We start from the raw sequence: 15,642 nt of genomic DNA on the forward strand, positions 1-15,642 counted from the left end.
GTGGATATGAACCCCAAATCACATTCCCTTTGGATGGGCAACATGTTAGTAAGTGACCAAGGATGGAGTGCTCATGCCTTAGCTGGATCTCAGTGACTGCTGTACTTTGATTGACCTGTCCATAGTGCTGTCTGAGACTCTGACTACAAGCAGGAATGGCTGCCCTGAGGCCTGAGGTCTGGCAAGAAGTGACTCTTTTGTTGCTGTTCCGTGGGTTGGGATCAAGAAGAGACTTTCCCATTAACCCCAATTGAGATTAAAGTATTTTCTATTTACCTATACAGACCACAGTTCTCTTTTTTTTTTCGGACTATAGTTTTCTACTCCTTTAAAATAGGTTCACAGTATTAAAAAAATTATGCACTGGAAGAGTGAAACCTCATTGTTACCTTCAAAAGTATTAAGCGTACTATAAAATCCCTCTTAAGAATTATTGAGTAAAAGAGAGTATACGTTTTTAATTGTTCAAATGCTCTGCATAGAGATGATTTTAACTGACAAAGATGCACAATGCGCAAGACTGCCCGCAATAAGACTTGAGATTTTACCCAACTACTTGGTAGAACATAGTGTTATGCTGTGGGGTGTGGTTTTGTTTTTAGGCTTGAGATCAAATTAGTGATGTCAAAAATGTGAAAACATCTAAATGCCACTATATAGGTAGAATCCTGTCAACTAAAGTTTTAGCATGTTCATAAATACTTTATCCTTTAATTTTGTAACAGAAAGCCATACAATGTTACAATGCTTAAAACTGACTACTTCTGATTCCCAAAGTCAAAAACTGGGTGTATGGGTAATATGAACATTCTTGACAGATGAAGTGGCCTGCTGACTGCAGACATCAGTGTGGACATTGTACTAGTCCACGTATGAGCTAGGAGTCAAGAATCACCTCAATGACCATGTAGTACCTAAGAACCTGAGCATTGGTGGTGTACTGTTACATGTCCAGCAGCAGTTCAAAACTGCCAGCCACTCAAGAGGAAAAAACATGGCTTTCTACTCCTGTAAAGAGTAACCGTCTACCCACAGGGGCAGTTCTATCCTGTCCTACAGGGTTGCTACGAATTGACAACTCTGGGGTACTGAGTTTTGGGGAAGGACTCCAGATGTTCATAGAAGCAGGCTTGGTTCTCCCCGCCTCCCCTATATTATCTTTTGGCCTTGAACTTTACTCAGAAAATATTAAGACACAGGAGAGTTGATGAGTTTCTTGAATACCAGCCAAACAAAAACGAATTGTGGTGCCATCGAGCTGATTTTGATTCATAGCAGTCTGAGTTTCTGAAACTAAATTAGCAGTGGGCCATTTCATCTTTCTCCCTCAGAGCAGCCGATAGACTTGGACCCTACCTTTCTGTTGGCAGGTGAGCCCTTAACCAAGGTGTCACAAAGCCCCATCTCCAAGCGCATCATACCGACTTTCCAAAAGCGCTGGTGGCAGTGGTTAGGCCGGGCGGATTCTTCAAGGCCCACAGTTCCAAATCTCCAGCCTCTGGGGGAGAAAGACGGGGCTTTCTGCTCAAAACAGTTATGGTCTTAGAAACTCCTGGGCAGTTCTACCCTGTCCCATATGGTCACTAGTTGCCATTGACTCGATGGCAGAGAGATGAGTCACATTATATTGAAACAAAATACCATTTCTGTCTAGTCTTATTCCATCTCGTCATGGTCCTATAAATGATAGGGTTTGGGGGGGCTGTAAAATCATAGAAAAAGGAGTCCTGTCGCATGGTGGGTTACCATTGGGCTGCTAGCTGAAAGGCCAGCATTTCTGAGCCACAACTTCCAAAACCCACGGGGCGGGGTGGGGTGGGGGAACCACAGTTCTCTTCAGTCCTATACGGCAGCTCTGAGTCGGAATCTGACAGGCCTTGCTTCCTCGAGGGCATTGCGGAGTGGTTCCAATTCCAACCTTTGTAAAAGTGGTCATGCAAGCAGTTCGCACCACCCAGGAACCTTGCAATATTAGAGTACTAGAGCTTAAGTTTTGCACTCCCAGTTTGCAGAAGACGATGGGTGACAGTGAAAGCCCAAATTCATTTGCAAAGTCCCCACGTGGATCAAGCCTTGGTGCATCCCCTTTGACCACTGATGAGGAATCATTTGTTCTCCCTTTTCACCCAGTTTAAATTTGTTCTTATTTTATTATTTTCTTTCTTTCGGATTGAAGTTTTCCAATTATGTGCCATTATTGTTGTTTTCCAACAATTTTATTGGCGTATAATTCACATATCATACAATTGAACAGTTCAGTTGCTCAATCACAAGACAATGTTCTGAAACATTGTGGTCATGATCACATAACTCTTATGATTGAAAGATTAAGTTGTGTGATATGTGAAGTATATGCCAATTAAACAATTAAAAAAACAAAAACAAAAAAACACATTAAAAATTTTAAAAACCACCATTGAGAACAATATATTTAATCTTCCAAGCTGAAATGCCTTCATTTATAAAATGAAGGTAATAAGAGTACAATGTCATGGGACTGATCTGGCTCAAAACTTAGTCTCAAGGCTTCTCAATTGTAAACACTTAGCGAATTGTAGTGATTGTTATGAAAAAGAAAAAATTCAAAAATTGTGATGAGTACACGTTTTAATAGCTTTCAGTCATTGAACTGTATGGAATGTGAATTACATGTCAAAAAAACAAAATTTAAAATAAATTTAAAATGTGAGGACAGTAAGGGGGATTAAATCCAAACTTTATATTCATATGCTCTTTTAATTTTTTAAATATTCAGATGTTCTTAGATTTTACCTAAAGTCCTTTTGTTGTTACTGGATCCTGTCTAAGCTGCTTCGCTGCATTTGGTAGGCACGCCTGCTTAGCCTTCTCTCGGATGTAAGTGTCCCAGGCTCTCCCTGCTTTTGATGACCTTGGCAGTTGGGAAGTCAGGTCAGGTATTTTGTAATCATCTATTAAAATTTGCTGTTTTCTTCATGATGACACTGGGGTTATGGTTCTTTGCAGGAAGATGACCGAGTACAGTTCTCATCACATCAAGGGTACATACTATCAACACGACTTTTACTCTTGGTACTGACCTTGGTGGTTTGAGTGTGTTTGTCTTCGCCTCCCAGTTACTCTTAACCTCTTTCTTTCTTTACTGTGTGATTTTGGGGGGGAAATAATGTGTATAGGAAACACTTAAGGAGTTAAAAATTAGGCTTCACCTCTGAGGGAAAAGAATATAGATGTTTTATTTTAAATTCTTCATAGATGGTTATGCTAGTTTTTATTTTAGTCAGAGTTTAATTTCTTGATTATGATTGAAGTTGGAGGATTTTTATAATGTTCAGGGCTATTTGTATTTCCTTTCTCTATAGTAATCATTTTTCTAAGGTTGTTGTAGCAAACCACCACACTCAGGTAGTTCAAAACAACAGAAATGCATCTGAATGAGTCTCTGGGCTGCTAATCTAAAGGTCAGCAGTTCAAAACCACCAGCTGCTTTATGGGAGAAAGGTGAGGCTAGCTGTATAGGTTTACCTAGTGTCAGAAACCCATAAAGGCAATTCTACTCTGTCTAATGGAGTCACTATGAGTCAGAACTGATCGATGGAATTGAGTTTTTTGAGGGGCCTGTATATGTATATGGTGCGACAATGAGTAAAGACTAAGCTGCTAACAGCCAAGTTGCCGTTTCACCCCCAAAACAGCTCCAGTTTGAAAAGACTTGATGATCTGATCCCATGAAATAAAAACATTTTGGAGGGAGGGGAAAAAAATGAGCTGATACCAGGGGCTTAGGTGGAGAGCAAATATTTTGAGAATGATGAGGGCAATGAATGTACAAATGTGCTTTACACAACTGATGTTTGTATGGAGTGTGATAAGAGTTGTATGAGCCCCTAATAAAATGATTAAAAAAAGAAAAAAAAAATTTTAAAAACAAGCCCATTGCCATGGACAACCAAGGAGACCATATGGGGCAGTTCTACCCTGTCATACATTTACCACGAGTGGGAATCACTTCAATGGCACAGGCACACACACACAGACAGGCATACTCTCAAATGTGGATGCGGTTTAATTTGGTTACTCTCCCAGTTGCACTCTATGTATTTAAGTCTGACTTGCATTTTTTGCTCCCATAATTGAAATTTTCTTCAAACCCCAAGACAGTTCCTCAGTTGCAATAACACATTTTAAATAATCTATTTTTCCCCACTCTGAATTGGTATGCTACTTTATCATATCCAAAGTACATCTTATATACTAGGATCTATGTGGATATCTGAACTCTCAACTCAGAACTGTTTTTTATGAATATTCCTGAGACATTCTCTTAATATCCATTTATGATATTTTAATATATTATTGAATTATCACCCCTCACAACTTTTAAATATTTTCAGAGGGCTCTTACAAGTTGGAATTTAATCCACGGTAGTAGGGTTGGCTTTAGGTGTATTTTTACTTAAGAACTTTGGGACAACAAAAAGAAAGAAAACTTTGGAACATCAAATTTGTATATATGTAAATTTAGAGATTTGACATTTTCGGTCTCAGAAGCTGGAACATTTTCATTTGATTTTCAGGATGATTCTGTCAATTTCTCATGTTTAAAACTAAGCTAATTTCTCTATATTTTATAGATATCTGTATCTTTATAGAAGTATATAGTAAAAATAGACAGATCACCCAAAGGAGAATACAGGCTATTAATTCAGAGCTCACTATAGCAAGATTCAGTCACCATCACTTGGCAGAGACTCAAAAACAGACAAGAGGTGTAGGAATGCTATGAGTAATAAAAAGGGGCAGATCCCATTGTGCCCTGAGCAGAAGCTATGGGTGTGGGGAAGCTGGAGGCTAGCTGTCTGGAATTTTGATTTCTACTCATGCCAAATGCACTACCACTGAGTGTATTTTAACTGTACTGACCTCAAAGGACAGAGCAGAACTCCTTAATATGGTTTCTGAGACGAACTCTTTATTTTCCTCCAGTGTTTCCTTTACACCAATTTCTTTTACATGTTGAAAATATTTAGTATTTGTGTTTGGTATTTGTAGTGGAGACCTGGTGGTGCAGTGGTTAAGCCTTGGGCTGAGATCCACATGGTTGGTAGTTTGAAACCACAAGCTGCTCTGCCACAGAGACTGGGCTTTCTACTGATGTGAACAATCTAGGAGTCCTATGGGGGTCACTGAGGCAGCACTGGCTGGATGGGAGTGTGTTTTCACTCTACCGGAGCTGGCAACCCTATTGTTTCTCCCCTTATCTTTCTCTGGTGGTTTGAACCACAGACCTTGAAGTTAGCAATCTAATACTTAACCCACAGAACACACTGGGGCTCCTGGTGTTTGATAAAGGTAGAATTTAAAATGAATGAGGAAGAAAACTCAGTAATTTGAGATCACGAGGTTACACGCTAAAGAACCCTGGTGGAAGCGGATTAGGCATTGGGCTGCCAACCCGAGTCAGTAGTTCAAAGTTCAGTGGGGAAAAAAGAGGCTCTGCTCTTGTAAAGCTATAGTTTTGGTTATTAATGAGCCAGAATTGATGAGATGACAGTGGATTTTCTGGTTTTGTGTTACCAGTTAAAGATATAAGTGGATCCATATCCCCTACACCAAACACAAAAACCAGATTGTTTCAGCATGTAAAAGAAAAAAAGTCACAGAATAGTGGTGTAATAATGGGGAACATTGGGGGGAAACACACACACACACACACCTTTGTATTCAGGTCTTTCTAAGAAACTAAAACTCAGGAACCACCAGTGAAGAGAAAATGGGAGAGAACGCACAGTTCCAGGAGCTAGCTTTCTGAGGTCCAAATTCAGGTTCCCAGTTTCCTATACAAAATGGGCTAATACTAATTCTGACACCACTGATGAGCTTAAATAAATTAATTAGTTAAGTCTCCCTCTTAAATAGTATCTGACAGATAGTAAGCATTAAGTATTTTAATGATTGAAATTTGCAGCTAAAAAAATTTTTTTTAATGACATATTTGCTCTTACCACAAATGAGAAATAATCTAATAGAAAACAAGCTTGGTGACATGTTCTCCTTATCAGTTTAAATAGCTAAATGGTGGCCGGTACCCTTGCTGGGCGGCCACATAGTTTTTCCGTTGCCTGTTGGTGCGCCATTTGTGGGAGAAAAGCTAAACCTGTGGGAATAACCTTTCCTCCGAAAGCTTTTCTCTGCAGACTTAACATCAAGGATTCTCATCCTAATTAGTCTATAACATGATGTGCACAAGTGCTCCAACTTCATCACTCCTTCCATTACAATACATGATTATGATGATTATTGGCAAGTAAAACAATGTGGGAAACTATCATTTACAACACAGGACAAGTGTGGACTCATGGGCCAACTAAATCTATCAGTGCTTAATAGATTAAAAATGAAGAATTTCAAGAAAGAAAGACATTTTTTGTTGTTGTTTTAATCCTTACAAGAATATCTGCTAAAAAAAAAAAGAATATCTGCTAATTCACATATTTGGTCCCCAAGAAACAAAGGACGAAGAACACAAGAGCAACTATAACTTCAGTACATTGTGCTTAAACGTTTTCAAGAGCAGAAAGCCGCGTAATGGCTACCAGGGATAACAATGGTGACACCAGAGCCAAATTACAGATATTTTGGGAAAATGTTTTCTATATTAAGAATATTAGGTATTTTTGTCTTATTCAACTTGAAGTCATTAAACTTACAGTTAGAAAGGAACGGCTCCTAAAATCAGTGTTCAGGCAAGGAAAATTCAGCACAGAAGCAAACAGTGATTTTGTCTTCAGTAACTCGGGCACAACCAACGCTCTTCGGAAGCACTTTCACTGAAGCTCAGCTTAAGCCATTGATACTTCAGAAGGGCAAGGAAATGTTGGAATTGGTGGCCTTTGAACTATTTATGTTTTTATTAGCTGGGACATAGGGTAATTTGTAAAGTTGTAACAATTTTAAACATCAATGTCTTCTGTATCTCAACTCAGGAAGCAGCAAGCAAAACTGGGGTTGGCTTCACTGTCCAGATTGCAAAGGGTGACACCTACCCCCGGCAGTCTGTGCCCACCGTGAGCAGGAACACGGGTGGGGCGTGGGGGAGTGGCGTGGATGGAAGTCCAAAGGGATATGATGTCAATTGTTAATTGCAATCTTGGAAGCATCCTTTTCCCAGGTCATCTACTCACTTTGGAGACTTTCCTTCAACACCCGGTTCCTATAAAGCAAATGAGAGGGTCGGTTTATTTATTTTTTAAAGTTAGAACCAAGGAAAAAAACATCAAACAACAAAAATAAATACATTTTAAAAAGAGCTCTTCGCCTGGAGAGATCACGCTGTAGCCTTCCAACTCACCCGTCAAACAATGACTATATGCCAAGAACATGGTCCTCAGCAATGGAGATGGCGGGAAGCTTGCAGCGCAGAATGGAGCAGCATCATGCTTCCATAAACATGCTCCTGCTCTGGAGCCGGGAATGGGCAGGAGGTTCCAGAGCAGACCTTTTCCAGGTGCTATGAAAAACGCTTTTCAAAGCGATGTCAGTTCTATGGAGCTGACAAAGATGCTCTGGACAACTGCACTGAAAGCAGGCAGCCCAATGGTGTCAACAAAGCAGTGCACATATACATTGCCTCTAGTGGGAGATGGCCTGGTACCACAGGCTAAGGATTGTCCCTCTCCATAAGCTAACTCACTGCCCTGGAGTCAATGCATTCATAAGGACCCACCACCCCCATGGCTTTCTGAGATTGTGACTGTTTATGGGAGTAAAAAGCCCCGTCTTTCTCAGAGTGGCGTGGTGGTTTTGAACTACCAACCTTTCAGATACCATCAGGGTTCCTCTGACAGTGGTTTTCAACCTGCGGGTTGCGACCCCTTTGGGGGTTGAATGACTCTTTCACAGGGGTCACCTGATTCATAACAGTAGCAAAATTACAGTTATGAAGTAGCAACGAAAATAATTTTAAGGTTTCGGGGGGCCACCACAACATGAGGAACTATATTAAAGGGCCGCAGCATGAGGAAGGTTGAGAACCGCTGCTCCATGAACTAAAGAAGGTGAAATCTAGGCTGAGGTCCTACCTACCTGAGGCCTCTATTCTGTTCAAGTTTCCCTAAACCTCGGGTGTTCTCTCACTCAAGTGGGCCCCTAACTACTCCACACCAGTACAGAGTTTTGATTCCAGGGCAGCTGAAGCATGGCCGATGGGAGTGAGAGCCTGGACATCTGGACTCTACCTATCCTACTGTTCCACCTAATCTTCCCGTTGAGCTTTGACAAAACACCCACTGACTGCAGCCTCTCACTTCCTTCGCCATACTAACCCAAGCCTGCATCCACTGCCACTGAGTCAATTCCAACCCACCGTGCACCCACAGTTCAGAGTAGAGGTGTTCTTTAGCTTCTCAGACACAGAGAAGGACCGCGTAAGGAGGAGCGGCCAACCTCATCTTGCCATCAGAGCAGCTGGTGGGTTTGAATGATTGACCTTGAGGTTAGAAATCCAACGTGCACCCCACTATGGCGCTGGGGTGCCTTATTAAATCAACATCAGATTTTCTGCATCCTTCAGTAATTTGAATCCATCACCTAAGCAAGTATACAAGGACTTCCAAATGTTGTGAGAAAAGGGAATGAAAAGATCATCAAGTATTTCCATAGATTTTTAGAAGCCTTCTTTGCTTTATTCATTCGTATTTTCTTGAGCTTTATTTGGTACTGAAATCAAATTTCCAGTCCAAATTCTCCCCCAATGACTTTACATTTCAGGTTTAATTCCTTAATTGTTCATTCTCTGTCTCCTTTGCCAGCTTGCCCAATATAGTGTTGTTCCAGACCTCAGGCCAAATCCTACAGTTCCGAGGGAATATTATTCATATAAACGTGTAAATGATCATCAAAGCTTTGTTTTTATTCTAGTACTCACAGAAGGTGCTAAACATTTTATGCCATTACCAAAAACAAATACCGTCTCCCCCAAGACATTTCTAGTTAATCTTGTGTCCACCACATACTTTAAGGTACAAAAGAGACTCTAAGTCCCAAATAATTTAAGGAGAACTGGAAAGTCTTGAACAGGACAAAGACACATCACCTGGATAAGGGAAAACATTAGCATGAGGTCACAATGGCATCCAAATATTTGCCGCGATATAGGGATTTATAAAGGGCCTGGGAGGGCGAAGGAGACTGTCACACAATCATCATTGGTGGTAGAGCAACACATCAGTTTCAGGGGATTATAGAAGCAGGAACTGGAGCATGATTGGAGCCTGACTGATAGGGCAAGACTCCAGCTATCTGACCCCCCAGGCCTGTGATAGCCTTCAAGGACACGCCCAGGCAAGCCCCTAAGGAACATTGCCTCTCCCTGGGCTGGTTTGGAGAGGGAGTGGAAGTAATTCACTTTCTACAGCTCTCTGCCCCAAGGCAAGACAATCTCTAGTCTATGGTCAAAAGGAATTCAGTGGAGACAGTGTGGAGTCAGCAAATGGATTTGGGGATTTTGCTTTCATCCAGTCTTTTCTGCAAACCAGGTGCTCCGAATTTAAGCTTCCACACACACCTTTCCTCTGCGCTTCCACCTCAATACATTTCCTTCTTTAATAGCCTTCAATGGGCTTCTTCACACAGGTGGCCTGGCTTCTGACTCCTAGCAAAAAACTTTGCATATGCGCATATGTGCATGTCTCTCTCCCCCTCCCTGCCCCCCTTTCGCTTTTTAAAGAGGCTTTGGGGTCCTGAATTCTCCATAACCAAAAAGCACCTATACAATTTCTTAATGTTAAAACTATATTTGAGAGCACCCAACTATTTTTAATATATTTGAACCACCAAATTGTAGGGCACGCGAGTTACATGTCAATACACATTTCCCAGTCAAACCTGCTTCTCCTCAACATATTCTAGTTGTGGAAAGTGTGGCCTGAAACCTTAGCAAGCATTAGCAAAGTCACTGAGGTGAAGGGGAGGCGAAACGGAGCTGCGACCTGGGCTGCTCATTGGGTCCCGAAGCTGCTGTTCTTTTAAAGCTAATACCTTCCCCCTCAACCCCAACCCATGGCCAGTTTTACCAAATGGCTTGTCCTTTTTTTAAAAAACAGTAATCAATTAAGCTAGTATAGTTTAGAACAGCAAGTTTTATCAGAGCCCTCCTACCCTCCAGGGCTGTTCAGTCAACCCATTTACTATGTGGATTTCAATTGGACTTCGAATTTAAGATAAGAGTTTTTTGTACCCTTCCTTCAATTCTGTCCATAATTGCAATTAAAAGGCATTATTTTAAAAAGGTGTTATTTGATGAATACAATGATTCTTTGTCGATCACATATGTCTAACCCATTAAAAACTTTTCAGAAGAATTACTATTAACCTCAAAACCCAAACCAAACTCCCTGCCACTGATTCCATTAGGACTCATGGCAATTCCATAGGACAGGGTAAAATAGCCCCTGTGATGTCCAAGAGCGAAACTGCTGATTCGAGTATAAAGAAAGTCTCATCGTGCTTCCATAGAGCAGCTGGTGGATTTGAACCACTGACCCAGCAGTTAGCAGTCCAACTGGAGACCTACTCTGCCACCAGGGATCCTCCATTAACCAATGCTTAATAGTCCAAACTTCCAATATTCAAAGTTTACTCCATTTGACATAACTAATGATTCCAAATAAATCCCATAATCCTCAACTCATGTAAAAAGTACCTGTGTTTTGCATCAGTAATTCTATTTCAAAATAAACCCAATGCTTGGAATAATAACCAAAAAGTTATTGAGTACTTACGAGGTAGAAGCGAGATAGTGCTGAGAACTTTTAAATAAATTAACCACTGCATTTTCTCAATAGTTTCAGATGGGTTATGTTATGCCCGTTTTACAAATGAGAACCATGGCTTCATTTTCCACCAAAAAAAATCATATTCTGAACTACTTCTGAGTTCTACTTTCTCCCAAGTGTGTTCTCCACCTGGGGCTGTTACCTGGATTGAAATGAATGATTTAGTCAGCGCTCCCTTGATTTAAGGAGCCCCGGATTGGATTGCTAATCTCAAGAGCAGTGGCTCAAACCCACCAGGTTCTAGGGCCAGAACGATGAGGTTCTGTTCCTGGAAAGATGAGACGTGGAACCTACTCGGTGGTACTGGGTTTGGTTTGGTGGCAATAGTGGATGATTATCTGTTGGACTGTTAACCAGAGCCGGGTTTAAACCCACCAGCTGCTCTGAAGAAGTGAGTTTCTACACCTTTAAAGATTTAGAGCCTTGAGGACCCAAAGGGGCAACAGCCCTTTGGCTGGCTATAAATTGAAAATGAGCAGATGGCAGCAGGTTTGGTTTTGTATGCTTAATTAAAAATATGTAATTAGCATATCCTACAGTTCAATCATATCAGTTAAGTGTATAGACTACTAACCATAAGGTTGGCAGTTCGAGCTCACTAGCTGCTCCCTGGGAGAAAAAGGTTTTCTGCTCCTATAAAGATTTATGGACTTGGAAACCCTGTATGCTGTCACCATAGGACAGCTTCTGTTTTTGAAATCATTTTATTGGGGGCTTATACAACTCATCACAATCCATCCATCCATCGGTTCATTGTGTCAAGAACATTTGTACATTTATTGTCATCATCATTTTCAAGACATGTGTTTTCTATTTGAGCCCTTGGTACCAGCTCCTTAATTTTTCTCCGCACCCCACCTCCCTAATCCTTGATAATTTACAAATTATTATTATTTTTTCATGTCTTAACACTGTTCGACGTCTCCCTTCACCACTTTTCTGTTGTCTGTCCCTTAGGGAGGAGGTTACATGTAGATCATTGTGATCAGTTCCCCCTTTGCACCCCACCTTGCCCTTACCCTCCTAGTATGGCTACTCAATATTGGTCCTGAGAGGTTTATCTGCCCTGGATTCCCTGTGTTTCCAGCTCTTATCTACCAGATGTGTAAGGTAGAATTGGAGTCATGGTAGTGAGGGGGAGGAAGCATTAAAGAGCTAGAGGAAAGTTGTATGTTTCATCGTTGCTATACTGCAACCTGACTGGCTCGTCTCCTCCCAACGACCTTTCTGTAAGGGGATGTCCAGCTGTCTACAGATGGGTTTTGGGTCTCCACTTCGCACGCACTCCCCCACATTCACAATGATATGACTTTTTGTTCTTTGATGCCTGATACGTGATCCCTTCGACACCTCATGATTGCACAGGTTGGTGTGCTTCTTCCATGTAGGCTTTGTTGCTTCTCAGCTAGATGGCCGCTCCTCTATCTTCAAACTTTTAAGAGCCCATTCGCTATATCTTTTGACAATCGGGCACCATCAGATTTTTTCACCACATTTGCTTATGCACCCACCTTTGTCTTCAGCAATCGTGTCGGGAAGGTGAGCATCATGGAATGCCAGGTTAATAGAACAAAGTGTTCTTGCATTGAGGAAGTACTTGAGTAGAGGCCCAATGTCCATCTGCTGCCTTAATACTATACCCATAAATATATGTACATAGATCTATTTCCCCATTGCCATATATAAGTATATTTACATATGTACATGCCTGTATTTAGTCCTCTACAAATGCCCTTTGCCTCCTAGTTCTTCCCTCTACTGTATTTCCTTTTACTTTCCTTTAGTCCCACTATCATGTTCAGCCTTCATGAGTGTTTCAGTAATTCCTCTTGGTTACATTATCCTTGATCAAGCCCTGTTAGGCCTCCCACATCCTCCTCACCATCCATGTTGGGTCACTTGCTGTTCCCTTGTTCCTGGGGACCATCAGTCAGTTTTGTTTGGTTGTTTTCTTGACCACTACCTAACTCAAAAAACCACTGCTAAGTACGTCTTTGTAATTTCTCAAGGGTTATTTCATATTCTAGTTTAACACCAGTAACCACAAGGGACCAGAGCTGTTTACATGCCAGTCACCCCCCACCCCCACCCCACCCCCGTAGAACTGGAGGTTACTCCAGAATCTTTTTACATAGTCACCAGTTCTGTGCAGCGCATGTACTTGGTCTACAGTAAATACACAATGTTTTCTTCCACCAGAATTCCATGTCTCTAGGTGGAAGCATTAAGCCCCGAGAGATGAAAGTCCTTTATCCCTGAGAATAAATGTGCATGGGTAATAATGGTCTTCTTGAACCTTCCTGACAATCTGTGATTAAAATACATAGCTAATCTAGCTCAGAAGCAACCAAGCCCACATGGAAGAAGCACACCAGCCTGCGAGGTCACGAAGTGTTGAAGGGATCAGGTATAAGGCATCATCAGAACAAAAAAATCTTACCATAGTGAATGAGGTTGGGTGTGCGGAGTGGAGACCCAAAGTGGAGGCCCATTTGTAGGCCACTGGAGATCCCCTTGCAGAGGGGTCTCAGGGAGGAGATGATCCAGACAGGGTGTGATGTAGCAACCATGAAAAATACAACTTTCCTGAATTGTACCTTGCAAGTCTGGCTAGACCAGCGGATGTACACTGGTACAGATAGGAACTGGAAACACAGGGAATCCAGGGAGGATGATCCCTTCCGGACCAGAGGTGTGAGTGGCAATACTGGGAGGGTAGAGGGAGAGTGGGTAGGAAAGAGGGAACCGATTACAAGGATCTACATGTGACCTCCTCCCTGGGGGACGGACAACAGTAAAGTAGGTGAAGGGAGATGTCGGACAGGGCAAGATATGACAAAATAATAATTTATAAATTATCAAGGGCTCATGAGGGAGGGGGGAGTGGGGAGGGAGGGGAAAAAATGAGGACCTGATGCCAGGGGCTTAAGTGGAGAGCAAATGTTTTGAGAATGATGAGGGCAATGAATGTACAAATGTGCTTTACACAATTGATATATGTACGAATTGTGATAAGAGTCGTATGAGCCCCTAATAAAAAAAAAATACATGGCCATTCCAGATGAATATGCATCCATCTTGCCCCCTAACTTAAAATAGATATATATGTATTTAAACCAACTGCCCACTTTTCACGCATAGAAAAGTACCAGGGACCTACCTCTGGACACATTTGGGACACAGCAGGTTGTCTTCCATATGTGGAGGTGGAAAACTGCTGGCAGGTATCAAGAAGAGAGCACTCACTCTTCCTGGTTCCTCAGGGACCCAGGCTTGTCCAGCATGAAACTGCAACCGAACCCAGCCACTTCTGTTTGCAGGGAGACTTCGCCCATGTACCACACACCACCTGACAGCTGGGAAAGAAAGACAGGCAAGTATGAGCACACGAGGACCGATGCTAATGTTGCAGCTGGCCTCATGCCAGGCATCTTTAATTCTGACTCCCCACCTGCAATACATGAACACTGGGATCCTAACTTAACCTCTATTCCCTTCCTTATCTAAGTATGAAAAAAAAAAAACCCTGTCAAAACTTAAAAAGAAAAAAAAACCTGACTGGAGTTGGAGCTACAAGTGGCAAACAGTAGAAAGACAACTGAGAAGATGGTCAGGAGACAGGTTCAGGTGTCTACTCTTCAATAGGTGCTACACTGTTCCAAGCTGTTTCTTTTCTTCCTTAATTTTATTTCCTATAATTCTCATAATAACAACATATGTGATGAGGTATTATTAAATTATTTACAGTGAGGGAATGGAGAACCACATTGAGCAACCTATTAGTGCTGGAAGATCTGGGGCCCACACCCCATCAATTACTTTTAAGTTCAATTCCTTACAGAAGGGGGAAATGCATTGTGGCTGTACAGATTCCTGACCCCTTCTGATGGCATCACTAACTTAGAGTAGTAGTGCTTAAAGGCGTGGACTCTGGGTGACCAGCACATACAATATTTCTTGAAATGCAAATTCTCGAGCCTTGTCCCAGATCTATTCTTTTGTGATTCATATGGGTTTGAACTGTGCTGTAGGCAAAGAATATTGACTATCACTTATTTTTGGTCCTATCAACACATAGGACCAATTGGATAGTGTGTTTCAAGAAGTAGAGGGACATGAAAGAGGAAGAACATTTCAGTGAGATACACAGAAACAGCTGCTAGAGTGAACGTAACCATTTGCTAACTTAACCCATCATGAAGGTGGTGCAGGACCCACTAATGTCTTGTGCTGTTATTCAAAAGGTCACCATGCATCAAAGCTGATCCCTTTACAACAATGTTTGTAAGCGACTGAGTTCAAGCCCATTTACTCGTCTGGACCAGAACCAATTCTTAATAATGGACTCACCATAAGTCTCTTGTGGTGATTCTTCCACCTCCACCTTCCCAGCTTTGCCTGCAATTCTTGACCAGGAGGCCAGCACAGCCTCACTAGTGGAGCTTGTCACCTGTATTACCGTATTGTCAACCGCATTGATGTCCTGCTGGAGAACGGATTCAAAGGCAGGGGCCCCTTCTGCAGAGGAAGGAGCTGCTTCAGGAGGCTTAGTCCCTTCAGGACACATATTCATTTTCTGCAAACCATCTAGATTTGATTTGACCACATTTGATTTTTTTAGCCGTGTCTGGATCTTGGCTTCCTTTGCTGTGGCAGGAAAATTCTGCTAAAAGAATATTAGTACAGATGTAATTATTAAACTGATTAAAATATTATCTATTAGTTTATATATAAAACCACAAACCCCACCAAACTCAATGCAGGGAGTCTATTGTGACTCATAGCAATCCTATGGGGCAGAAACCCCTGGGGGTTTCTGAGACTAACT

The 15,642-nt window shown here is 41.7% G+C and overlaps 1 protein-coding gene across 1 annotated transcript in view; it reads right to left on the bottom strand.

The window, feature by feature from the left end:
- Nucleotides 1-6,876: 6,876 nt before the first annotated feature.
- Nucleotides 6,877-15,642, bottom strand: part of DPPA4 (developmental pluripotency associated 4) — a 13,960-nt gene continuing 5,194 nt past the window's right edge. Inside the window, exons 5-7 of the mRNA XM_045286218.1 lie at nucleotides 15,165-15,480; nucleotides 13,975-14,170; nucleotides 6,877-7,192 (exon numbers count right to left, since the gene is read on the bottom strand). Coding sequence (XP_045142153.1) covers nucleotides 7,156-7,192; nucleotides 13,975-14,170; nucleotides 15,165-15,480 — 549 coding nt within the window. The 3' untranslated portion in view covers nucleotides 6,877-7,155. The remainder of the gene's footprint in view (nucleotides 7,193-13,974; nucleotides 14,171-15,164; nucleotides 15,481-15,642) is intronic.

This window comes from Echinops telfairi, unplaced genomic scaffold, assembly GCF_000313985.2.
Source record: "Echinops telfairi isolate 266 unplaced genomic scaffold, ASM31398v2 ScPeMD7_6;HRSCAF=24_0, whole genome shotgun sequence".
In the NCBI taxonomy this organism is placed as follows: Eukaryota; Metazoa; Chordata; class Mammalia; order Afrosoricida; family Tenrecidae; genus Echinops; species Echinops telfairi.